Source organism: Rhinatrema bivittatum, chromosome 3 (genome assembly GCF_901001135.1).
Source record: "Rhinatrema bivittatum chromosome 3, aRhiBiv1.1, whole genome shotgun sequence".
In the NCBI taxonomy this organism is placed as follows: domain Eukaryota; kingdom Metazoa; phylum Chordata; class Amphibia; order Gymnophiona; family Rhinatrematidae; genus Rhinatrema; species Rhinatrema bivittatum.
Genome location: NC_042617.1, coordinates 276,071,576 through 276,097,536, shown reverse-complemented (window position 1 = coordinate 276,097,536; position 25,961 = coordinate 276,071,576). Strand labels below are relative to the sequence as shown.

The 25,961-nt window shown below is 50.7% G+C and overlaps 2 protein-coding genes across 2 annotated transcripts in view; one reads left to right on the top strand and one right to left on the bottom strand.

Annotated features, from left to right (window-relative positions):
* The window catches only part of ANKRD52 (ankyrin repeat domain 52), a 184,237-nt gene extending 164,240 nt beyond the window's left edge, over positions 1 to 19,997 (bottom strand). Inside the window, exons 1-5 of the mRNA XM_029594706.1 lie at positions 19,680 to 19,997; positions 18,453 to 18,536; positions 16,012 to 16,090; positions 15,562 to 15,632; positions 8,521 to 8,721 (exon numbers count right to left, since the gene is read on the bottom strand). Of these exons, the coding sequence (XP_029450566.1) occupies positions 8,521 to 8,721; positions 15,562 to 15,632; positions 16,012 to 16,090; positions 18,453 to 18,536; positions 19,680 to 19,706 (462 nt within the window). The 5' untranslated portion in view covers positions 19,707 to 19,997. The remainder of the gene's footprint in view (positions 1 to 8,520; positions 8,722 to 15,561; positions 15,633 to 16,011; positions 16,091 to 18,452; positions 18,537 to 19,679) is intronic.
* Positions 19,998 to 20,434: 437 nt separating this feature from the next.
* The window catches only part of COQ10A (coenzyme Q10A), a 104,539-nt gene continuing 99,012 nt past the window's right edge, over positions 20,435 to 25,961 (top strand). Inside the window, exon 1 of the mRNA XM_029594707.1 lies at positions 20,435 to 20,677. Within this exon, the coding sequence (XP_029450567.1) occupies positions 20,568 to 20,677 (110 nt within the window). The 5' untranslated portion in view covers positions 20,435 to 20,567. The remainder of the gene's footprint in view (positions 20,678 to 25,961) is intronic.

Below are 25,961 nucleotides of genomic sequence, written 5' to 3'. Positions count from 1 at the left end.
TGGGAACCAGAGAGTCCCGCTCGGAGTACTCTCTCTCCAAAACCCCCCCCCCCCCCCCCCCCCCCCCCGAGTCTGTCGCCTGGACATCCACCCTATAATGTCTCGTGAAGGTGTGCAACGACTTCCAAGTCGCTGCTCTGCAAATTTCCTGAGGTGAGACTTGCGAGGACTCCACCCACGAAGCAGCGTGAGACCGCGTGGAATGAGCTCGAAGCCCCACCGGAACCGGTTTGTCCCGCAGAAGGTACACCGAAGCAATAGCCTCCTTGAGCCACCGTGCAATCGTAGTTCTGGACACTAACACCTCTTTTGTGACTAGCGTACAACACAAAAAGGTGATCCGAGGTTCGGAAAGGATTCGTAACTTCCAGATAACGGAGAAGTACCCTAAGAACATCCAACTTCCGTAACTCTTGCGAACCTCGAGCCTCCGGAAAAGCCGGAAGCTCCACCTTTTGATTTAAATGGAAAGCAGACACAACCTTCAGCAAGAAGGAGGGAACCGTCCTCAAGGACACTCCTGAATCTGAGATCCGTAAGAACGGCTCCCTACATGACAACGCCTGTAGCTCCGAGACCCGTCTGGCCGAAGCTATCGCGACACGGAAGACCGTCTTCAGAGTAAGGTCCTTTACCGTAATCCGCTTGATTGGTTCAAACGGAGGCGAGCACAAAGCTGAAAGAACCCAATTAAGGTTCCAGGACGGACAAGGATGACGCAAGGGAGGACGAAGATGTTTGGCCCCCTGAAGAAAACGGGCTATATCTGGGTGAAGAGCCAGAGACACCCCTTGCACCTTGCCCCGGAGACAACCGAGCGCTGCTACCTGGACCCGAAGAGTACTGCAGGACAGCCCGCTAGAGAGACCCGCTTGAAGAAAAGCAAGAATATCGGCCACGGAAGCCAGCATGGTATCCACCCTGCGATCCCGGCACCAGTTCTCAAAAACTGTCCACATTCGTACATAGGCCAAGGATGTCGACTGCTTCCTGGATCTCAACAAGGTGGTCACCACTGCCTCCAAGTAGCCCTTTCTCAATAGGCGACGCCTCTCAAACGCCATGCCGCGAGACAGAAGTGATCCGCGTCCTCCAAACAAACGGGCCCTTGATGGAGAAGAGCCGTGGACCCCCGAAATCGTAGAGGAGGCTCTTCCGCCAAGAGCAGTAGATCCGCAAACCACGGCCTCCGTGGCCATTCTGGCGCTACCAGAATCACATCCGCCGGATGCAGCTCTATGCGGCGCAGGACCTTGCCGATCAGGGGCCAAGGCGGGAACACGTACAGCAACACGTTTGTTGGCCAAGGAAGTACCAGCGCGTCGACTCCCTCGGCTCCTCGTTCTCGCCTCCGGCTGTAAAACCGCAAAGCCTTCGCATTCTGTGCGGTGGCCATCAGATCCATGTGTGGCTGGCCCCATTTCCTGCAGATGAGCCGATATGCGTCCTCCGCCAATTCCCATTCTCCTGGATCCAGATGATGGCGACTGAGGAAGTCTGCCTGGACGTTGTCCACTCAGGTGATGTGCGACGCTGCAATGCCGCTGAGATTCTGCTCTGCCCAGCACATCAAGTGGTGCGCTTCCTCCGCCGCCTGCTGACTCCTCGTTCCTCCTTGACGGTTGATGTACGCCACTGTCGTTGCGTTGTCCGACAGCACCCTGACCGCCTTTCCCCGGAGCAGCGGAAGAAAAGCGTACAGCGCCAGCGTTACCGCCCTGGTTTCCAGACGATTGATGGACCACCGTGACTGTGCTCCGGACCACAGTCCCTGTACCGAGCATCCCTGACAGACTGCTCCCCAGCCGCAGAGACTTGCATCCGTCGTGACCACTGTCCACTCGGGCATGAGCAGTGAAACTCCACACCGGAGATGGTCGGGATGTAGCCACCAGTGAAGACTGTCCCTCGCCTTGCCCGTAAGAGGGAGCGATAGCTGGAACTCCTCCGATACCGGCTTCCAGCGGGAAAGTAACGCCGATTGTAAAGGCCGTAGATGCGCAAACGCCCAGGGAACCAAAGCTAGCGTCGATGCAATGGAGCCCAAGACCATCAGGTAATCGCGCACCCGAGGCATTTGGAGGGCCAGTAAACGCCTCACCTGTCCTTGCAGCTTGCAGACCCGCTCCTCGGAGAGATAGACTTTGCCGCGTTTCGAGTCAAACAGTGCCCCCAGGTACTCCAAGGACTGAGAGGGAATCAAGCGACTCTTGGCCAGATTGACCTCCCATCCGAGGGAGCGCAAGAGCTGTAGGACTCTGTCGACCGCTTGTCGACACTGAATTGCGGACTTCGCCCGAATGAGCCAATCGTCCAAGTAGGGGTGCACCAGCAACCCCTCCCTCCGGAGCTGGGCTGCCACCACTACCATCACCTTGGTAAATGTACGGGGAGCGGTGGCCAGATCGAAGGGAAGAGCTCGGAACTGGTAATGCCTGCCTAGTACACAAAACCGGAGGAACCTCTGAAAGGATGGCTGAATGCCTATATGCAGATACGCTTCGGTGAGATCTAACGATGCGAGGAACTCGCCTGGACGCACCGCGGCCACCACCGACCGGATCGTCTCCATTTTGAACCGAGGAATGCGAAGGCACCTGTTTACGCCTTTCAAGTCCAGGATTGGACGGAACGTGCCCTCTTTCTTTGGTACGATGAAGTAAATGGAGTACCGACCCTGTCGTTGTTGCCCTCGAGGCACGGGAATTATGGCCCCTAGGACCTCCAGCCGCCGGACAGTGTCCCTTACTGCTGCGCGCTTGACTATCCCTTTGCACGGGGACACAAGAAACTTGTCGACTGGTACTCTTGCAAAATTTAAACCGTAGCCGTGTCTTATCACGCTGAGGACCCATTGGTCCGACGTTATCTTGGTCCACTCCTCGGCGAACAATGTTAATCAGGCTCCCACGTTTGGCACGCCCGATTGTTGCGGTCCCGAGGAATGGACCGACCTCGTTTCATTGTGAGCCCTTGGACCCCGCCCCCGCCGTGGGTCCACTCTGCCTGCCAAAGCGTTTCCCTCGAAAGGAAGGAGTCCACGAGAAAGACCTGGCGGAGGAGGCATGCCGGTAGGACGAACCAGACGATCTCTCTGGTTGTGATCTTCTAGGCCCACGAAAGCGAGACAGATTGGAAAAGGACGATCGAGCCTTAGGCCTGTCCTCCGGCAGCCGAAAAGCCTTGTTCTCACCGATGGACTGCATCAGGTCGTCCAACTGCTTGCCAAACAGCAGCCTTCCCTTAAAAGGCAGCGCACCCAGGTGAGCCTTAGACGAACCATCCACCGCCCAGTTCCGCAGCCAGAGGAGACGGCGCACAGAGACCGCCAAGACCATGGCCCTTGCCGACGTGCGCAGATCATGCAGAGCATCCGCTCCATAGGCAATGACCGCTTCCAGCTGATCCGCCTGCGCCGATTCCTCTTCCGAAAGACCGGCGTTAGCCTGAAGCACCTGTGCCCAGCGTAATCTGGCCCGCAGGGCAAAATTACTACAGATGGCTGCACGGACCCCCAGAGCGGAAACTTCAAACACCTTCTTGAGCTGCATCTCCAGCTTTCTATCCTGGATATCCCGAAGCGCCGTGGCCCCTGTGACTGGGATCGTCGATCTCTTTGTCACTGCTGAGACCGCTGCGTCCACCTTGGAGAGATGGAGCAGCTCCAGCGTGTCCTCTGGGAGCGGGTATAACTTGTCCATGGCTTTACTCACCTTCAGACCCAATTCCGGGGTGTCCCACTCCCTGAAGAGGATGTCCGAAGCCGAAAAATGGAATGGAAAGGCTACTGCCGGACCCGAAAGCCCCAACAGCACCGGGTCCATATTGACTCCCTGCCTGGACTCCACCGGCGGGGCCTCTATCCCCAGCTCCTGGAGAATGGCCGGGATAAGAGGAGCCAGTTCCTCCTTTTGAAACAACCGGACAACCTTCGGATCATCACCATCACCTGCCGGCGTTCCCTTGCCGGCCCCCAGTTGAGTCGGGCCCGCAGCATCCAGTTCGTCCGGCCCCCCAGGGGCTCAGGAAGCTGGTCCCCGTCCTCTGAGCCAGTGGACTCACTATCCGTGTCCTGAGGGACGCCCCTCACCTGGCGTTTCCCTTTCCGGGGTTCCAAAGATCCTTTGGGCCCATCCGTAGATTTCATCTTCCGGGAGTCCGGCCTATGCGCCGAACCCCCTACTGCCATCTCTTTTTTCCTGGCCCTTTTACATTTCAGGACTTTGCGCAAAAGAAGTGCAAAGTCCGCAAAAAGACGCCTCCGACCCCGATGACATCATTTCCGCGCCATCTTCATCTGGAGATGCGCCCCCCCCCGGAAGGCCTCCCCCGGGTGGGCGCTGCTGTGGAGAAAGTGTAGGAGGCTGGCCGCCATTACTGGCAGCCCTCCGCGTGGCCTCCTGCACTGTCTCCAAAATGGCCACCATTCCCGCGCTGAGCGGGAACGGATCAGCCATACTTTCCTGTCGCTGGCCTTCCAGCGGCGGCGATCGCGCCGGCTGAGATCGGACCCCCCGACTGAGCCCGGACGACCCCTCGCCCCCGGGAACGCAAGAAGAACACAGACCCACGCGCGGCAAGATGAACCCCCTCGGCATCCCCGAACGCGTCCCGACCGAGGCAGCACACAACAACAAAAGAAAATTTAAAATTTCCCTCCGAAAACGGTGGAACACGCCTGCAAAGACGGAGAGCCGGCTCAGAAAATAAACAGTACTTTATCTATTTTTTTTTTTCCTACTTGCGCTGTCCCTGGTCCTGATGAGTTGCTCCAGCGGGGGTGAGTGAACCGGGCTCCCTGGTGTCACCCCCGACGCTGCTGCCTGTGACCGGCCGGGCCCTCGACCCTCAGCAGCGGCCTCAAACCAGGGGGGGATGGTCCCCTCAGAACCTTTCAACCCCCCTGGGAGGCTGCAGGACAAGGGAGACTGCTGCACCTTTTCTTCTTTTGCAAATCTTCTGGGTTTTTTTTGGGTTTTTTTTCCTAATCTGAGACTGCCTACCAGACCTCAAACAAACTTCTAATCCCTGACTACAAAAACCCCCAGGGATCCCAGAGGCTGTGAGTGACCCTGCACCATCTGCTGGAGACAGAGTACGACTGAGGGGCTGTGGGTGGCACCTTACTATATGTAGGGAAGCCCGACAGGTTTTGCTCTGTCTCCATCTGCTGGTGCGGAGTCACAACCCAGGTGTCTGGACTGATCCGGGTACGTACAGGGAATTGCCAACTGGCCGAGCGACTCCAACTTTGCCCAAATTAGCCAGTAGTCCAGGTATGGATATACCAGGAACCCCTCTCTGCGCAGATGAGCTGCCACAACCATTACCTTGGTAAACGTTCTGGGTGCGGTGGCAAGACCGAAGGGCAAAGCTCAAAACTGAAAATGGTGACCCATCACAGAAAACCTCAGAAATTTCAGGTGGTCGGCCCGAATACCTATGTGAACATATGCTTCCGTTAGGTCCAGTGACACCAGAAACTCTCCTTTTCTTACTGAGGAAATGACTGACTAATGTATCCATGCAAAAACGTGGCACCGTGAGGCAGTGGTTTACATGCTTCAAATCCACAATGGGTCGGAAGGACCATCTTTTTTGGGGACAACAAAGTAAATGGAATAACGCCCTTTTAGCTGCTCCGCCTGAGGAACCGGGGTGATGGTGCCGAGCTGCAGAAGGCGTTGCAAGGTATCTTGTACTGCCTGTCGTTTCTCTTCGTAATCGCATGGGGAGACCAGAAACTGCTCCAGAAGGTGGAGTACAAAATCTAAAGTGTAGCCTTGATTTATCACAGTAAGGACCCACTGGTCCGACGCCACCTTAACCAATTCCTCGTAAGACAGGGTCAATCTGCCCCCGATAGCTGGAACAGAGGAACGGGTTGGCGTCCCTTCATTGGGAAGACTTGGCCCCAGATGCGGACTGGGTAGCCCCGATTCTGCCAAAGCGTCGGCCACGATAGGGCTGAGACCAGGATTGTTGGCGACCGGACGCTTGCCAAAAGGAAGAAGCTGAAGCTCTGGATGGATGAAATCTCCGATTCCCTCTGAATTGAGATTATGAGGAAAAGGAGCCCTCGACTTGGGCCTATCCTCTGGCAGTCGATAAACTTTGTTCTCCCCCAGGGATTGAATCATATCCTCAAGGGCCTTGCCAGAAAGCAGTTTACCCTTGAAAGGCAACAACCCCAGCTGAGCCTTGGAGGAAATATCCGCCAACCAGTTTCTTAACCATAGGAGCCGATGAACCGAGACTGCCGACACCATGGATCTGGCCGAAGTCCGGAACAGATCATAAAGTGCATCCACACTATAAGCGATCGAAGCTTCCAGACGCCCTGCTTGCTGTGCTTCTGCATCGGAAAGTCCAGCATTAGCCTGTAACTGCTGAACCCAGCAAAGGCCTGTTCGCAAGACAAAATTGCTGCACATAGCTGCCCGCACTCCCAGTGCTGAGACTTCAAAAATTTCCTTGAGCTGCAGCTCCAACTTTCTATCCTGCAGGTCCTTCAGGGCTGTAGCACCCGTAACCGGAATTGTGGTCTTTTTGGTGACTGTGGACACCGCTGTGTCCACCTTGGGCACCCGCAGTATGTCAATTGCTTCCTCCGGAAGAGGATATAGCTTATCCATAGCCTTGCTAACTTTCAATCCCAGATCCGAGGTATCCCATTCTCTATATAGCAAGTCCGTGGCAGAAAAATGAAAAGGAAAGGAAGTAGCCGGGCTGCTCAGACCCAACAACACTGGTTCCATGGCCCCTAGCCTGGACTCCTCTGGTGGCCCATCTATGCCTAGCTCTCAAAGTATGGCAGGGATAAGCGGAGCCAACTCCTCCCTCCTAAACAATGGACCACCTTAGGGTCGTCTCCTTCCACAATGTGAGAGCCTCGTGCTGTATCCACCCCCATCAGAGGCTTGCCCTGCGGTTCCTGGTCCCCTGGGTCCGTATCCTGACCCGTGGAATCAGTATCGGTCTGATGAGCCCCTGTACACAAAGGGCACTTAGCTTTGGAGGACCCAGAGACTCCCTTAGACTTAGACCACTTTCGAGAAAGAGACTTAAGACCATTAGAGGAAGTTTTACCACCAGCCTGCAGCTTCCCTTCCCTCCTGGCTTTAAAAGTCTTATGGAGAAACAAAATAAACTTCAAGGAGAAGGAGGAAAAAGGAGGAGGAGTCATAAGCCTCCTTGGGGCTAGCCTCCGTTGCAGGTGAGAGAGGCTGTAAAGGTTCGCTCCCTCCAGGAAATCCTGGCTGAGGAGTCGCTGATCTAAAAGACTCCAAAATGGCCTCTGTTCCCGCGCTCAGTGGGAACTGATCTGCCTCAGCTGATCTCAGTGCAACTAACACTGAAGGAGCTCGGGCAACCTTGCCTTTAACCATTTTCGCGGCATCGGAGGATCCCTTCCCCACCCCCCCGGGAAGACATGCCGAGCACAGCCCCTCCCAAGAAAGACATGCGCGGGCCGAGCCACATGTGCAGCACGCATACTAGTGCAGCATCGGGCAGCAGGTCTGAGAAAGCTAAAATTCAATTCTGTAAAAAAAAAAAAAAAAAAATAGAAAAATAATCGTGGTCCGCCAAAGCGCAGAGTCAGGGAGGGAAGAAAGCCGCAGCGCAGGTAACACTGACAGAAAATCAAAACTTTTTTTTTTTTTTTAAATAAAGACTTGCCTGGCAGTGGTCCACGGTCCTGATGCGGCAGGGTGGAGTGGACCGGGCTCCCCGGTGTCGCACCCAGAGCTGCTAGCTTGGAACAAGAGGGCCATCGACCCTGTAATGCAGCTGCCTCAACAACCAGCGGGGGATGGTCCCCTCAGGACCTTACAAACCCCCTGGGAGGCTCAGGACAGAAACTGCTGCTTTTTTTTTTTTTTTTTTTAAATCAAAGTAAATAAGTTTTACCAACTGAAAACTCTCTAAAACCCACAGAACTCGCTACTCTAACTCCATTAAGCAATCAGCACAGACTGTAGGCCTTGCACCTCCACCATCTGCTGGAGAGAGAGAAATAGTGCCACCTACAGTCTGGCAGTATCCTAGATAAGGCGGAGTTTTGTTTTGAAAGATTATCTGTCTCCATCTGCTAGAGGGGGGGGCAAAACCCAGGAGTCCGGACTGATCCGGGTACATACAGGGAATGAAGGATGTGTGTGGGATATACCTTTTTACAAAATAAACAAACAAGACTCAAAGACTAGGCCAGAGATGGCGAACTCCAGTCTAGTGTCACAAATAGGCCAGGTTTTCAGGATATCCACAATGAATGTGCATGCAAATCTCTTTCATGCATATTCATTGTAGATATCCTGAAAACCTGATCTGTTTGTGGCACTTGAGGACTGGAGTAAGCCAAGAGCCTCCCTGCATGCCAGTTTCAACTACAGTCTTCACCCAGTATCAAATCAGAGAGACCACTGGCCACCAGCTTCTCCTATATCTAAAACAAAATGCAAGCTGTTCTCATAAGTACTTATTCCTGGGGACTGCTGACCCTCAAGCCCTACATCTCACCTCGGTGTAGCCACTGTGCACAGCGTGATGCAGCGCTGTGCGGCCTGTGCGATCTGCCACATTCACGCTGTTCAGTAATGGTGTCAGTGCCTCCACACATTTGGTAGCTCGGTTGGCAGCAGCAACATGCAGCGGTGTTTGCCAGTACTTATCGCGGGCATTCACATCCGCAGAGTGCTTCAGGAGGCAATTGACCGCTTTCTGCAAAAGAGCAACAGTGCCCACATAGCATCAACACGAGAATGGAAGGATTAATGTGTGAAAGGGTTTGTTAGGATTTAAAAAGGAGATAAAAGTTAGTCCATTCCTGTCACCTCAGGGACTGCTCCCACTGGTACCTCTCCATGAAGGACATGTCTTAGCATGAAGCAATGTCAAAGCCTGTATGGCGGGTACAAAACATGGTGTCCTGACCCATTTTTCAATGATACGGGTGACAAACTTTTATCTTGCCCTTTATCTGGCAATGTCAGGGACCAGATTTTCCTGGATAAGCAGGCTTCCTAGAGTCCATGAATTAGAAGAGGTATTATTAGACAGTGTCATAGTCCTCATGAAAAGCATTTTTGTTTGTAAGAGTCACTGTGGCAAGCTCTGGAGCAGAGGATCCCTGGTGTCAGTTTTGCACTATCTGCTAATATGGTCTGGAAGGCCTGTCATGTACCCTAGAATGGAGAAATTACTTATCTGATAATTTCATTTTCCTTAGTGTAGACAGATGGACTCAGGACCAATGGGTATTGTGCTCTCCTGATAGCAGATGGGAGACTTGAGTCAGATTTCAACTCTGATGTCAGCATGCTTAGCTCTTCAGTATTCTCCTTGAAAAGCCAGTGTGGATATATGTTGCTTGATACTTGATCAACTTTGAACTGGTTCAATTGATATATATATATATATATATATATATATATATAGTGCGCTGAAACAAGCGCCAACACCTAGGCAACTGTGGGTGTCTTAACATCGAGGTAGGCCAAGGCTTACCCGTACAGTGTCGAGATTGATATTCTTGGTTCTCTATTTCTGGAGCAGCCGTGGGCGGGATGCTAAGTCTGTCTACACTAAGGAAAACGAAATTATCAGGTAAGTAATTTTTCCATTTCCTAGTGTGTAGCCAAATGTACAAAAGCGACTCCCCTACAGGGTGGGAGGCTGCCCGTGGCCCACTTAGTGCTGCCTTTGCGAAGGCTGTATCCTCCCTGGCCTGGACATCCAGGCGGTAGAACCTGGAGAAGGTGTGTACGGAGGACCATGTCGCCACCCGACAGATCTCGGCTGGCAAAAGCAGCCTGGTTTCAGCCCAGGAGACTGCCTGGGCCCTTGTAGAATGCACCTTGACCTGTAGAGGTAGTGCTTTTCCTGCCTCTATGTAGGCAGCATTAACGACCTCTTTGATCCAGCGGGCTATGGTAGCCCGCGATGCCACTTCCCCTTGTTTCTTCCCGCTGTGAAGGATGAACAGGTGATCAGTTCTGCGCAAAGCTTCCGATCTCTTGAGGTATCTGACTAGGATTCTGCAGACATTCAGGTGGCGAAGGAGGCGTGAGTCTTCCGAATCTGTGTTCATCTGGTGATGGAAGGATATGGTCTGGTTCATACGGAACTGGGAAACCACTTTCGGAAGGAAGGATGGTACCGTAAGCAGGTAAACCCCAGCTGTATGGTGCCTGGGGTTTACCTGAGGAACGGTTCTCGACAGGAGAGCTTGAAGTTCAGAGATGCGCCGAACTGAGCATATTGCGATCAAGAATGCAGTCTTTAAGGTCAAGAAGCGTAGACCGGCCGCTTGTTGGTCTGAAGGACTCCCCTGCTAGGAAGTCTAGTACTAGGTTGAGGTTCCATAGAGACACTGGCCACTTTAGAGGTGGCCGGAGTTGTTTAACTCCTTTCAGGAAGCAAGAAACATCAGGATGAGTTGATATTTTATTTAGAGTTTTTCTATACCGGCATTCATGATACAATCACATCATGCTGGTTTACAAATAACAGGGGGTGTAATAACTTAGAACCTTGAACAAGTGCAGAGAATCAATGCAATTACAATAAAACAAGGCTGTTCAACTGGGGGAAGAAGAAACAAAGCTATAGTAACTTAACAGACAAGAGGTATAATTATTTACAGTATTTCTGAAGTGATAGTCAGATGCAGTCCGCTTCGGACCTGAAACAGGCTAGTGCAGCGACTTGAACCTAGAGGGAGTTGAGAGACAACCCCTTCTGCATTCTGTCCTGTAGGAATTCTAGGATCAAGGGAATCTTGGCTGTCCTTGGAAGGAGGGCCCGGTCTTCACACCAGGCTTCAAATACTCTCCAGATCCATTTGCAAGACAGAGATGTGGAGAACTTGCGTGCTCGGAGCAGGGTATCAAATCATGGCTTTTGAGTAGCCACGCTTCTTTAGGTTAGTCCTCTCAAGGGCCATACCGTAAGAGAGAATCAAGCCGGGTCTTCGTGGGAGATCGGTCCCTGCTGAAGAAGGTCCCTGTATGGCGGTAGACGCAGAGGATTCCCCTCCAATAGTCTTCGCATGTCCGCGTACCATGGCCTTCTTGGCCAATCTGGGGTGACTAGTAGGACTAGTCCCCTGTGGTGCTCTATCGAGTGAATGACCCTGCCCAGTAGCGGCAAGGGTGGGAAGGCATACAGGAGGTCTTCCTCTAGCCAGTTCTGGATGAGAGCGTTGATTCCTTGAGACTGTGGTTCTCGTTAGCGGCTGAAGAATCTGTGGACTTGGGCATTGTGACGAGTTGCTAAGAGGTCCATGGTTGGAGGACCCCCATCGATTCATATCCATCTGTAAGGCTGTGTCTGCCAGCGACCATTCCCCCGAGTCTAGGGTCTCTCTGCTGAGATAATAACTTGTTTACTTAGTTTTTGTTCAATGTAAAACTTCTTTTATTCTGTTCTATGTAAACCGCTATTTGTAGCGATAGTTACTGTTCTTTGTGAACCGGGGTGATATGTATATTATACAGGAACCTCCGGTATATAAATTATTTTAAATAAATAAATAAATAAATAATCCGCTGAGATGTTATCTTATCCCGCGATGTGGGAGGCCGAAATCCCTTGCAGGTTTGTTTCTGCCCACTCCATGAGAGTGTCTATTTCCAGAGACACCTGCTGGATCCTGGTTCCTCCCTGGCGGTGGATTTAGCCCACAGTTGTGGCATCGTCCGACATGACTGACAGACTCGCCTCGGAGTCTGTGGCTGAATCGCAGGCAGGCTAGTCTGACCGCTTGAGCTTCCAAGAGGTTTATGTTCCATTCCGCCTCTTCTTTGTTCCATTGTACCTGGGCTGTTAGTTCCTGACACTGGGCTCCCCACCCTCGCAGACTCGCGTCCGTGGTGAGCAAGATCCACTTCGGTGCGGATAGGTTTACGCCTCTGCTTAGATGTTCTTCTTGTAGCCACCATTGAAACTGCCAAACCTCTGTCGATAGCTGGAGGCGAATTGAGTAGTTCTGGGACACTGGATTTCATCATGACAATAGGGAGCGTTGTAGTGGTCACATATGGACCCTTGCCCACGGAACAACTTCCAGAGTTGAGGTCATGAGGCCGAGGACTTGAAGGTAGACCCACACCTTGGGGCGAACAGAGTTCAACAGGTTTCATAATTAACCCATCAGTTTCCTTCTACTTGGAGGGGGAAGGTAGACTTTGTCCAGCTTGGTATCGAACCGGACTCCCAGGTATTCTAGTGACTGGGAGGGCTGTAGCCAGCTCTTGGCTATGTTCACCACTCACCCGAGTTCTTGTAGTAAGTTCTTGATTCTGGTGGTCACGTGGCGACTCTCTTCTGGAGACTTTGCTCTGATCAGCCAATCGTCCAAGTAAGGATGTACTAGAACTCCTTCTTTCCTCAGTGCAGCCGCTATTACCACCATAATTTTGGTGAAGGTTCTGGGAGCGATGGCTAGTCCGAAGGGTAGCACTCGAAATTGGTAATGATTGCCCAGTATCTCAAAGTGCAGGAAGCGCTGGTGGTCCTGATGGACCGGGATGTGAAGGTAGGCTTCGGATAGGTCCAGGGAGGTTAAGAATTCTCCCAGTTGCACTGTCATTATAATGGAGCATAGGGTTTCCATGTGGAAGTGTGGTACCTTCAGGTAACAGTTGATGGCTTGAGGTCCAGGATGGGTCGGAATGTTCCTTCATTCTTGGGAACAATAAAATAGATGGAATAGTGGCCAGTATTTTGCTGAGTTGTAGGCACCAGAGTTATTGTCTTCAGGCTGAGTAGTCTTGCTAGCGTGGTTTCCACTGCCAGTCTCTTGGAGTGGGAGTGGCACGGTGATCTCATAAATTTGTCTGGGGGGATGCTTTGGAATTCCAGGGCGTACCCCTCTTGAATGATAGTTAGGACCCACTTGTCCAATGTTACTTCGACCCATCTTTGGTAGAAGAGGGTAAGTCTGCCCCCTATGTCTTCTTCCTGTGGATGGGTCTGCGTCTTCTCATTGTGGGGCACAGCCAGAGCCTGCCGCTGAGCTTGCTCCTCTCAAAATGTGCTTGTTCCGAAAGGACTGAAACCTTCCTGAAGTACGAGGTGCTTGGGGGACTGTGTGTTCCTGTAAGGTTTAAAATGCTGCAATCCTCTACCCTTGGTTCTTCGGGAGGAAGAGCGCCAATATGTTCTTTTGTTCCTGTCTTCAGGTAATCTGGGTACTGGGGATTCTCTCCATTTGTTGGCTAACTTCTCCAGTTCGCTTCCGAACAGGAGAGATCCTTTAAAGGGCATTTTTGTGAGATTTGCCTTGGAAGTTGCGTCAGCCGACCAGTTTCGGAGCCATAATTGTCTTCTGGCCGCCACTGCGGTGGCAACACCCCTGGATGATGTGCGCACGAGGTCAGCGGTGGCATCGGTGAGGAAGGAGACCGCAAGTTCCATCGCTTCTCCGGGCGTAGTAGCGTCTCTGGAGAGGATCAAACAGGAACGTGCCACCAAGGGGCAGCAGGAGGCAATTTGTAGCGTCATTGCCGAGACAAAGGACTGCTTAAGGATGGCTTCCAGCCTTCTGTCTTGGGTGCCCTTCAGTGCCGCTCCTCCCTCCATAGGGATTGTGGTGCGTTTTGAGACACCGCAGATCATAGCGTCCACTTTAGGGAAGCGTAGAAGTTCCTTGGCTGTGGGTTCCAGCAGGTATAGGGCTTCTAGTGCCCGTCCCCCTTTAAAACTGGCCTCTGGAGCATTCCATTTCAGGTCAATCAGTTCCTTGATGGGCTCCAACATAGGAAAATAGCATGAGGCTTTACGGAGGTACACCAACATGGGATTCTTTTTAGGTTCCAAAGGAGGATCTGTGCCTGGGAGACCCAGTGTCTTCATAGTTTTGGAAACGAGGGCTGGTAATTCGTCTTTGTGGAAGAATCGGAGCATGGTCCGGTATGGCTCCATCCCTGGGGGGGGGGGGGGGGGGGGGGGGGGGGGGGATGATTTCCCCTTCTTCCAGGGAGTCAGTTTCCTCCTCTGAGGGGTCTGGCTCCCCATCCGGGATGATCTTGGATAGGAGAGGCATGTCTCGAGAGCCTCGAGAGGTGCTGGAAACTGCTTGTGCTTCCGGCAGAGTTTGAGGCAAGTGGACAGCTAAGGCTGGTTGTGCCTGGACAAAGGTTTGCAGCCCTTTGAAAAATGTCACCCAGGAGAATGTTCTTGGGTCCATGTTGATGCCAGGAGGGATTGTAGTGGTAGCCCTGGAGGAACTTTCCTGTGGGGGCGCTGAGTTGGACACAGTTAGGTCCAAGGTGCCATCATCAGTGGTTCCGGATCCCTCTCCTGGCTGTGGGAGGTCTTCATTGGGCTTTCCCTGGTTCTGTTCGCACTGCCGGCACAGAAGGGATTCTAATTCAGGCTGCGCAGCTCTCAAGTGGCAGGCTGGGAAAAGGAAAGGTCCCTTGGCCTTCTTGGATGGTGGTGCCATTGGTTGTGTGCTTGTAGGGCTTAAAAATTTGTCCGTGCGAGAGTTATGCGCAGTACGTACGCACAAGTTATGCGTGCAGGCAGCAGATTTTGTGCGTGTGGCAGTTATGCGCGCCACTGTGCACACAACCAAGCGTGTATCCCTACGGACGCACTCAAGTTAGGCGCCTCAGGCCTGTGGCCTGCTCCGCATGAACCGACGGCAAAGGGAGGGGCAAGATGGCGCCGACGACCCCAGCAACAAGATGGCGAATCCCCCCCTGGAGGGTTTCCACATGGGTGGACCCTCGACCAGATCGGGCCTAGTCAGGGGAAGGCTGTTCAACCAAAATTAAACCTCGGAAGAAGGTTGGTACGGCTGTTCGAGCCTTGGAGGCTTAGAAGAAAAGGTTTCTACCTTCCCTGGTCTCGGCACTTACCGGTCGCATGCCAGGTGATCTCCAGCTGTGGTTGGGGGGGGGGGGGGGGAAGAGGGAAATACCTTCATCGCCGCGCTCGAATCTGCACCCACTGCCTTTCAGCCACCCTGGGGGCAACGTCCACACCGGGAATTGGCCAGCAGACTAAGGTTCACCTCTGAGGGATATAGAATCGACCTCAGGAAAGTCGCGACTGGGGGAGGGACAGATAGGTTTCACCGCAGGAGAAGCGGGGCTCTCTTCTTAAATGTAAATTTTCTTCTCTTTTTTTGTAAATGTTACACTATACTTTTGGATAGTTTCCACATCTGCTGTAGGAGACGGAGAAATATTGAAGAGCTAAGCATGCTGCACAGGTATATGTAGGCTGACGTCAGAGCTGAAATCTGACTCAGTCTCCCATCTGCTATCAGGAGAGCACAATACCCATTGGTCCTGAGTCCATCTGGCTACACGCTAGGAAAGAAGCTGTTCTCTACGCAGAACCTCTTCATTCTGTACTGAGGAGTTTATATAGAGCCTGCATCACACTCATCTCAATTAGTCATATTTAAAAATAAACATTTGATATTCCACCTTTTCCTAAAAGGTACATATCTTAAATTAGCACTAAATGCCACATATTTTGACTCTGCAACACCAAGCATGGTAACACATGGCCTGGCCACAATGCCAAATAATCCAGAGATTTTACCTCATTACGAGCTGCAGCAGCACGATGTAAGGGGGTGAGCCAAACTGCATCCTTTGCGTTAACATTAGCACCTGTGCAAGGAGGAGAAGGAGAGAGATCAGGAAAGATACATGCTGTAGATATACCCCCATGACAAGGTCTGTATGATACTTCTCCCTATGTCAGCAACAGGAATCAATAATCCATGAGAACATCTGTGTTATTTCTACACATGAGCCTGTAATGAAATAACCCATACTCTATGCAAAAGACTCTTCTCTAGAAAACCACTCTTGCTGGAGCTGGGAGCCCCAACCTGGAATAATACTCTCTCACACACACACACACACACACACACACACACACACACACACCCTCTTATGTTCACCTTTCCCAAGAAAGTGTTACTAAATGAGAGGGGGAGGAGTCAGCTGCTCCTCCCCAACATACCAGTGTCCTCTGCCCTCTCACCTGACAGTATTAAGAGCTCTATCATAGAGATGTCCCCAATGTAGGCAGCAGCATGCAATGGGGTGCGTCTCTCTTGGTCCTGGGAAAAAGAAGGGAAACATGTTAGAAAAGCTTCTAAGAACATAACATAAGAACATAAGAAATTGCCATGCTGGGTCAGACGAAGGGTCCATCAAGCCCAGCATCCTGTTTCCAACAGAGGCCAAACGAACCTGGCAATTACCCAAACACTAAGATGATCCCATGCCACTGATGCAATTAATAGCAGTGGCTATTCCCTAAGTAAACTTGATTAATAGCCGTTAATGGACTTCTCCTCCAAGAACTTATCCAAACCTTTTTTTAATCCAGCTACACTAACTGCACTAACCACATCCTCTGGCAACAAATTCCAGAGCTTTATTGGGCGTTGAGTGAAAAAGAATTTTCTCCGATTAGTCTTAAATGTGCTACTTGCTAACTTCATGGAATGCCCCCTAGTCCTTCTATTATTCGAAAGTGTAAATAACCGAGTCACATCTACTCGTTCAAGACCTCTCATGATCTTATAAGACCTCTATCATATCCCTCCTCAGCCGTCTCTTCTCCAAGCTGAACAGCCCTAACCTCTTCAGCCTTTCCTCATAGGGGAGCTGTTCCATCCCCTTTATCATTTTGGTTGCCCTTCTCTGTACCTTATCCATCGCAACTATATCTTTTTTGAGATGCAGCGACCAGAATTGTGCACAGTATTCCAGGTGCGGTCTCACTATGGAGCGATATAGAGGCATTATGACATTTTCCATTTCATTCACCATTCCCTTCCTAATAATTCCTAACATTCTGTTTGCTTTTTTTGACTGCTGCAGCACACTGAGCCGACGATTTTAAAGTATTATCCACTATGATGCCTATATCTTTTTCCTGGGTGGTAGCTCCTAATATGGAACCTAAATTGTGTAACTACAGCAAGGGTTATTTTTCCCTATATGCAACACCTTGCACTTGTCCACATTAAATTTCATCTGCCATTTGGATGCCCAAGCTTCCAGTCTTGCAAGGTCCTCCTGTAATGTATCACAATCCACTTGTGATTTAACTACTCTGAATAATTTTGTATCATCCGCAAATTTGATAACCTCACTCATCGTATTCCTTTCCAGATCATTTATATTTATTTATTTATTTAGAACCTTTTATATACCGGTATTAGTGGGGACATCATACCGGTTTACATTTGAACAGAAGGATTGAAATTACATAACAGGGAGAGTGAACTGGGAAGGGGATAACAAGGAGCAGCGTGGAAGGAAAGATTAACATAACAGTAACAAGCATAAGTTAACAGTATAATTAATTAATTCCTTAATATAAGGGAGTTGCGTGCACCAAGAGGTGGTGCAGGGATGGGGTGGAAAGGGAATCTATAGGGGCGGTGGGGTGGAAAGGGAATGGATGGGGTGGAAAGGGTGGAGTGAGGTGGAAAAGGAATCTATGAAAAGCACTGGTCCATGTACAGATCCCTGAGGCACTCCACTGAGAAAATTGACCATTTAATCTTACTCTCTGTTTCCTGTCTTTTAACCAGTTTGTAATCCACGAAAGGACATTGCCTCCTATCCCATTACTTTTTAGTTTTCTTCGAAGCCTCTCATGAGGGACTTTGTCAAACACCTTCTGAAAATCCAAATACACTACATCTACTGGTTCACCTTTATCCACATGTTTATTATACCCTTCAAAAAAATGAAACAGATTTGTTAGCCAAGACTTCCCTTGGGTAAATCCATGTTGACTGTGTTCCATTAAACCATGTCTTTCTATATGCTCTACGATTTTGATTTTGAGAACAGTTTCCACTATTTTTCCCGGCACTGAAGTCAGGCTCACTGGTCTATAGTTACCCGGATCGCCCCTGGAGCCTTTTTTAAACATTGGCCACCCTCCAGTCTTCAGGTACAATGGATGATTTTAATGATAGGTTACAAATTTTAACTAATAGATCAGAAATTTCATTTTTTAGTTCCTTCAGTACCCTAGGATGCATACCATCCGGTCCAGGTGATTTGCTACTCTTTAGTTTGTCAATCTGGCCTACTACATCTTCCAGGTTCACAGTGATTTTGTTCAGTTCATCTGACTCATCACCCCTGAAAACCATCTCCGGAACTGGTATCTCTCCAACATCCTCATTAGTAAACACAGAAGCAAAGAATTCATTTAGTCTTTCTGCAATGGCCTTATCTTCCCTAAGAGCCCCTTTAACCCCTCTGTCATCTAATGATCCAACCGACTCCCTCACAGGTTTCTTGCTTCGGATATATTTTTAAAAGTTTTTATTATGAGTTTTTGCCTCTATGGCCAACTTCAATTCAAATTCTCTCTTCGCCTGTCTTATCAATGTTTTACTCTTACCTTGACAATGCTCCCTCCCTTGCTGAGACTATGCCCCCAAGACTTACCAACACCCCAACATTCTCTTTCTGGCTCAGCAGTGACTGTACTTCTTCTACATCCCGGTTAAAGATTGCTTGGACCAGGGGAGGCTGTGGGAAGAAAAGGACAAAGGTGAAGCTGGAGGTGCTGTTTAGTGACAATAAACATTACATGAGCATATAAACCAAAGTATTGTTTGCTCAAGCTCTTTTCACACCAAGCTGCCATATATATTCAGATAGTACACCAGGCTAATACCTCTATGCCCCTAATACACACAAACCAAATCCAGGGACTAGTCACACTGATAAATACAAACTCATCACAGACACAGTGCTCCACCATTTATGCCATATTTTAATAAAACTCCCTGATCTGAGGGCTACGGCGGCAACTACAGAAACAATTCTTACCAGGGAAACGAGGAACGCCAGAACAGGTGAGACCCCAACCACCTCAATTCCTCTCCCACCCCGCCCAGTAGCAGCAGGCAGGACTGGAGACAAGTCCTAGGCAATGATCCACATGTAACAAATGCAACGGATCCAGGCCCTTGCTGGCTGCAGAGCTATAAAATCTGCGAGTATTATTAAAGTCTAGATTATTCAACCACGGCTCCGCTGTCATCACTCAGAACGGGAAGTGACCACATCTGTTTACAAAAGGGGGAGGGGGGTGTGTGGGAAAGAGCTAAGCATTTTATACCACAGGCTGCCATTTTTTAAACGAGCACATTATTAACTCCAAAACATGGGGGGGTTAGTATTAAATATATGCTTTGGACAAAAAAAAGGGAAAAAATGAGCTGGTAATATCCCTACAGACAAAGGAGCAGCTACGAACAAATCCAGTGACCGGGAGTGGTGGAGATGATTTGTTTTGCTTTTACCTAAACTAAGTTTGCAAATGTAATCACACTGCATGCTTCAGGGTGGGAGTCCCATAAGGTATAATTCCAACCTAGGCGAACGAGCACGGGGCTTGGGCTCATCCCTGGCCCCTACGATCGCTAGCCGCTCCCCTCTCTGCAATTCCCCGCTTCACCATATACCTGCAACCAGCGGCCTTAGGGCCCCCCCAGGGGAGGGCAGAAGCAGCCACAGCGCTCTGATTTTTGACAGCCGATCCCAAGCTCGGGGATGCGCAGGAGGCCGCGGCCTGAGGCGGGAGCGGGAAGCGCCTGGGTGCTGCTAGGCCGCACATCCCCGGCCTCGCGTGGGGAGCGCGCCCGAAGCAGCACAGTCCCCCCTCACCTGCTCCGTGATGCTGAGGACTCCCATCTCCGGGGCCTGGCGGCGGGGGAGGTGGGCTCCCAGCGCGAGGCTCCGGCCCCCGGGACTCGGGGCGGCGGCGCGAGCTGCAGACCTCCAGCAGGATCTTTTCTTATTGCTGCGGGACGCGAAAGCCCGCCCACCGGGGAGCGCCGCCGCGACCCCCGCCGGCTGGAGCCGGTACTGCAGCGCCCAGCGGGTAGCGCCGCCCGCAGCTCTTGCCGGATCTGAAAAGAGGGACTTCTCTGCAGAGCAACGCGGCGAGCCCTGAGACAAGAGTCCGTCCGCAGCACTGCAAGCCCCGGATCGCAGCCAGCTCCCGCCCCGCCCCAGCCCGAGACTGCTCCCAGCCTACCCTGCTGCTGCTACTCCCCAACCAGAGACTACAACTCCCAGCCTACCACGCTGCTCGCCCCAGGCTCTTTCTCTCCTGTAAACCACAATCATTTTTATTTCTGCTGATGAGCACATTGCAGCGCTGCTGAGTTAGCCTCAGCAGGATCCTTCACTATGCAGGAGCTATCCTCCCTCAACAGGCAGACCAAGGGTGTTGCATGGTGGAGACCCTGAAGAGTACAACTCCCTGTTTGGCCTACATCTTCGTCCCAGCCAGAGACTACAACTCCCAGTGTGCCCCCCCCCCCCCCCAGCTATTTTTTTTTTTTAACTTTGATCCGGTGCTCGAACGTCAGAAATTAGCTCACATCCTACGTCATGGCGGTAGGTATGGCAACGGCGTGACGTCCGTCTCAGTGACAGTGAAGGGCCGGAGCCGGCGTCGTTGCGGGCTCAGGGCAGCGTTTGCAGCTCTGGTGACCGGACCCCGCTCCCGCCACCGCTCGTGGCTCCGTGCGCCTGGGGCGCCTAGTTATGGCCGCGCGCCGCTTTGCCTTGGGCGCGCGTTCTCTCAGCGACTTCATCGAGCTCACGACGTTCCATCGACTCCGCGACTACCGGTCGCGAGCGCAACAGCCAATCAGGTGAAAGAACGGGCGCGGGCTCCAGGAGTTAGGAGTGTGCCTGTCCTTGGGCCTGGCAGGGTGGGCACCTCATTGTTGTCTCGCGCGCTCCTTTGGTTCCTGTGTGTGTCCCCCATGGATTGGTTCGGCTCCGGAGCCAACGGTCGGTAACTCTTGTGTGTATGTAAGATTGCTCGGGACCTGTGTGGGGTATCCAAGGGCTGCTGCGGACCCTGTTGGTGTGTGTACCAGATCTCCGGACTGGCACAAGCTCTGCCCGTACCTGTGTGTGAGTCTGGCACAGGCGTTGTGAGTGTCTGTGTGCCACAGACTACCATGGTGTAGAAACGAGTTATGGAGCTAGTTTGATCCGCATTGCTGATGGGGGTGTGCATGTGTTGTTTTTTTTTTTCTTTGAAACAGCTGGTGCAGGGTGCATTTGTGTTTGTGAAAGTGCACCGCACCTGGCAGAAGGTGCGCTGGGGGCGAAGTTATTTGTGTTGTACCATTGTGCTGCCGCATAATCCGGAGTTCTGGTGTTTGTGAAGGTTTGCAGTTGAATAAAACTCCAACACGAGAACACAGTGAAAACCTGAAGCGTACATTACCATAAAAGACATTTTTTACAATAAAAAATAGTAAAGTTGCATGAGAGGTGTGTTTAGTGGAAGTCAGTTGTGTCACAGGTCTTAAAGTTGAATGACCGGAATACTCGTTAAGAGCCGCCCCTTGCAAGACCTTTAAGCTGTAAGCCGCACGGTGTAGGTTTTACATGTGATTCGATGGCTGTCTGCACGGCAGAAAATGTTGGAAAGCAGCCGGGGGCAGGGCTGCGCGGCGATATTTCTGTAAGGGCTCGGATGACGCGCGAGCGAATGCCACTCTGCGTGTCTCGGGCATGTACCTTCCGTGACGGAAGATAATCCAGTAACACTGTGGAAGGTCATTTGATTCTTCCTGCCGAGGCTGAATGATGCAGGGCTGCTCATACAATGTAACTGTTGATGGATACGGTGTACACTGAGCCTTGCTTTGGAACCTGGCACAGGTTACTTTTCCACTGTCCCCTGCTGGCCCGCCGGGAGCAGGAAAGTGCAGGAGCCCCTTCTGTGTGAAGGCTGCTTTTGATCAGCACATAATGATGTGTAAGACGTTTGCAGTACCTGCCTGACTTGTGTTAATCATTCACCTCATATCCGAACTGATTTGCCTAAAATAGCAACAATGTGTCTGTTGGAAAAAAATCCGTAAAATCGTACTCGGAACGTAGCTTGTACCACTTTGCCGTGAAAGGGTGATACTTCAATAAAGTGTAGAGATACACTGCATGCAAAGCCCCGGCACTGTGTATGTGTATATAGTATCTTTGTTATTGATATACATTTCTGTTGTTCAACTCCGGCATATTTGAGATATGGCCTTTGGCAGAATGCTTAGATAAAAGGGGATGGGGAGTGGTGGTGTCTGTTTTACTTTGTGATTCCTTCTGTTTGGGGTTACCTCACTGACCGTATGGCTGTGTCACAGTGTGGTATTTGCCTGACTGTCTGCACTTTGGTGTGTTTGGGGATGATTCTAACTGTGGAGTATAAGAATGGTCACCTTGTTCTGGCTGCTCTTGTTCAGGTTCCAGTGTTTTGATCCTTTAATTGGTGCAGATATTCTCCTCCTCCTGGCAGATGTAGGAGCTGCAGAACAAGTTATAAGACCTGGTGTAGGGACTTCTGTCATGGCACTGCTTGCTTTGCTGCTCTATTTTAGTCATGTTTCAGCATCATTGCACTAATTCACCTAGCCTAGAGAATTGTGCTGGTGGGTGCCAGGAAGACACTAGAGTAACTCCTCTGAGAATCAGAATCCAGTAAAAAGAATAGTAACACAGTAAATAATAGAAGATAAAGACCAAAATGGTCCATCTAATAAGTTAGTATATGGCCCCAGTACTGTTCCAGGTTTAGCTATTTCTCTCTGTCCTGGGATGGTGATTTTGAATGATCTTCAGAGACTGGGCTATACCTAGTGCACCTCACCCAGGTCAACCCAAGCAGGCTGATCTAGTCCTGGTGTTGTCCCACAGCACGCATGAAGTTGTAGTTCTGATTTCTGTAAGAAAAGTAGGGACTACGTCTCCATCCATGCAATGGGGCAAAACAGGACTGGATCCAATCTGTGGTGGCAACCTCTGCTTCAAGAGAGTGGGGGGAGGAGCTAGTTAAAAATAGTGCTACCAGTTCCTGGACTGGGTTGCTTTCTTTTTGTTATTTTGTCTTTTTTTTTGTTGTCCTTCTATATTTTATTTCCTATGTTTAATCTTGTTTAGAATAAAAAATAAATTCTACAAAATGCTGCGGCCAGAATCCTCACAAATACCTGCAGAAAAGATCATATTACCACCTATTCTTAAGGACCTCCACTGGCTCCCTACCCGCTTTAGAATCCTCCACAAGAGTGTCTCTATCATTCACAAAACTCTTCATAACCAAAGTGCCCGATGGCTAAACGACTCCCTGCACTAAAAGTAATCGAATAGACCAACCAGATCTGCTTATAAAAGATCCCCCTACATTCCCTCTCCCAAACTTACCCATCACATTTCCACGAAAGAACGGGCATTGTCTACAGCAGGACCTTCTTTATGGAATTCTCCCCGGATTTACGCCAAGAACACAACACCCAGACCTTTAAGAAAAAACTAAAAACTTGGCTATTCAAACAAGCCTTCTCATAACTCCTCCTTGCAACCCCTCTCTACTCGCCATGGCACTTAACCCTCTCCCACTCATCTGTAGATTCCACAGTATTATGGTCCTCCCCACCAGCCCACTTTTCCATAACCTCCTAGCTTATTTATTCTGTAAGTTTGACCGTTAATTGTAAACATGTTGGTTCTGTTACGGTACTAGTCTCCTGCTTCTCTGTTCCTTATACTACCAAGTTCCAGTACTCCCTGTTCCATGTAATTTCTGTTTCTTTCCAAAGTTAATTTTACACCTGTTCTATGTAAACCAGTGTGATATGCAAATGAATGTCGGTATAAAAAAGTCTTAAATAATAAATCTTCTGTTATGATGACAGATCCTGTTGAAAAATGACTTCTTCAGCTGTTGGTGCTATATTCATGTTTTACATGTATCAGTGTGTTGGTGACAAGGCGATTTGAAGAGGCAATGTAATTAAACGCATGGGGCTCTGATAATCTTTAGCTGTTTGTGTCATATTTATGCTTTATGTATTAGTGTGACACTGACATGGGGGTTCCGATGAAGATTCTCTCTTCAGCTGTCAATGCTGTATTCATGCTGTACGTGTACCAATGTGACTAACACCAGCTTGTAGCAGAGGAAGGATAGTATTACAGTCACTAAAGGGAGTGAGAGATTTTGAGGCAGGAGAGAGAGGACTGAAACTGGGAAAGGTGTGCATATTTTCCTGTGGGCTGCATGGTTCTTTCTGGAGTGTAGTCACCTCTTTACCTTTCCCCTTCCTCCTTCCTTCCCTCCAGTGTTTGCTAAAAAGGTCAGCCAGGGTGAGGACAGCTCCCACCCCCATCCTTTATGTAAGCTGGGAGGTTGGGTGTGGCTTTTTTTTGGTCAGGTATTATATGTCATTGATGTGTGTATTGCCATGGTGCAGCCTGCCCTGCAGTTCTTGCTGTTTGTCCATAAATTAAAGTTTCTCAGAAATTAAACTGAAACACCTTCTGTTCTGACTTAGCAGGTGTGCCATGCCCAGGACTGCCATTTAAAATATGAAGCTGAGACTGGGCAAACACTTGCCCTGAAGTCACCAAATGTATAAACATTTTTTTCTCTCTCTCCATACCCAACTCAATTTACTGCTGCTCTTGGCCACCTTGGGAACAACCCCTCTACCAAAATATGGATATAGCTGTTAAAAAAACAGCAGTTCCCTGTACGTACTGGGATCAGTCCAGACTGCTGGGTTTTGCCTCCCCTCCAACAGATGGAGACAGAGAAAAACTTCGAGAGCGCCTTCTCTTAACCTGGTGATCCACCTGCTGCTCTTCAGTATTTCTCTGTCTCCACAGATGGAGGTGGTACAAAATTTGCGGTCCTGATCCAAGCAAAAAAAAAAAAAAAAGGTTAGGGTTGAAGTTTGCCTAGTAGTCTCCCAGGGGGTTGTGAGGTCCTGCTGGGACCATCCCCTGCACTGGTTGCAGGCGATTGTGGAGGAGCAGGGGTTGGGAGCCCTGAGCTTCTCATCCTTTTCGGCCGGCGGGGTGATAGAGATTGGTCCAGCTCCCTCCCCTCCTTATTTCGCTCCCCTATGGCTGCCCATATCAGATTCTTCAAGGAAAGTCTGAGTCTCTGTTAGCTAAAGTTTTTGTTAAAAAAATAAATAAATAAATAAAAGGTTAGCAGGGCAGACAGAGCAGCGTAGGGAGTTCCTGGCTGGGACTTCCCCTCAGCAGCAGGTAGGTTTGTAATTTTTGGTCTGTTTTACAGCCGAGAGCTGAGTTTTATTTTTAGCTTTGTCGGGTTCCCCGTGCCGGCCGGCAGCTCCCTCGCAGTGGTGTGTTTTTCTTTTCTTCTGGTCATGCCGCGAATGGGACGGTGTACCCGGTGTGGGGATCGGCTCCCCAGCCGAGCTGCATCGCATATTTGTTGCCAGTGCCTCTCTGGTGGAGAGGATAGTGCCAGAGGGGCAGCAATAGAGGAATCTCAGCAGCGCAGCACCAGGAGGCTGCTTGCTGCTCTGGAGGCCCCGGCTGACCCGTTCCCGCTCAGCGTGGGAATGGCGGCCATTTTTAGTACTTTTCGTGCCGCGGAGAGCAGAGCGATGGGGGGAGGGGATTTCCCTCCGGCCCTTTCCCCTGTCGATTCGAGCCCCAGGGCGGCCCGTGGGGCAAATGGGGGCTTCCCTGAGGATTTTTCTGACCCTTTGGAGGATAGTTCTTCGGGCCCCGTGGTTTTTTCCCCACAACTTATTTTGTTGATGCATCAGGCCTTCCTGGCCAGTGGGGGTGATAAGCGGAGTCCTTATCCCCCTCGGGCCCTCCGGTCCTCCATGCAAGGTTCCCCAAAGGGAGGACATTCCAGTGGTTATGCGTATTCGTCGGGTTCAGGCCTTGGGTTCGCGGGACGGGGATTGGGAGCACTCCTCCGATGATACAGACTAGGGGGACGGGCCCCTATCCATCCCTCAGACAACCCTGATAGGGGCGCCACAGCAGATCAGGCCCCTCCGGTGGAGGGTGATGACCCTAAGATGGACCCTCCCGTGGACCCCGGTCCTGTTACGGTGGATCCGGTCTTAGCGGGATTATGGGGTCTGGCGCGTACTT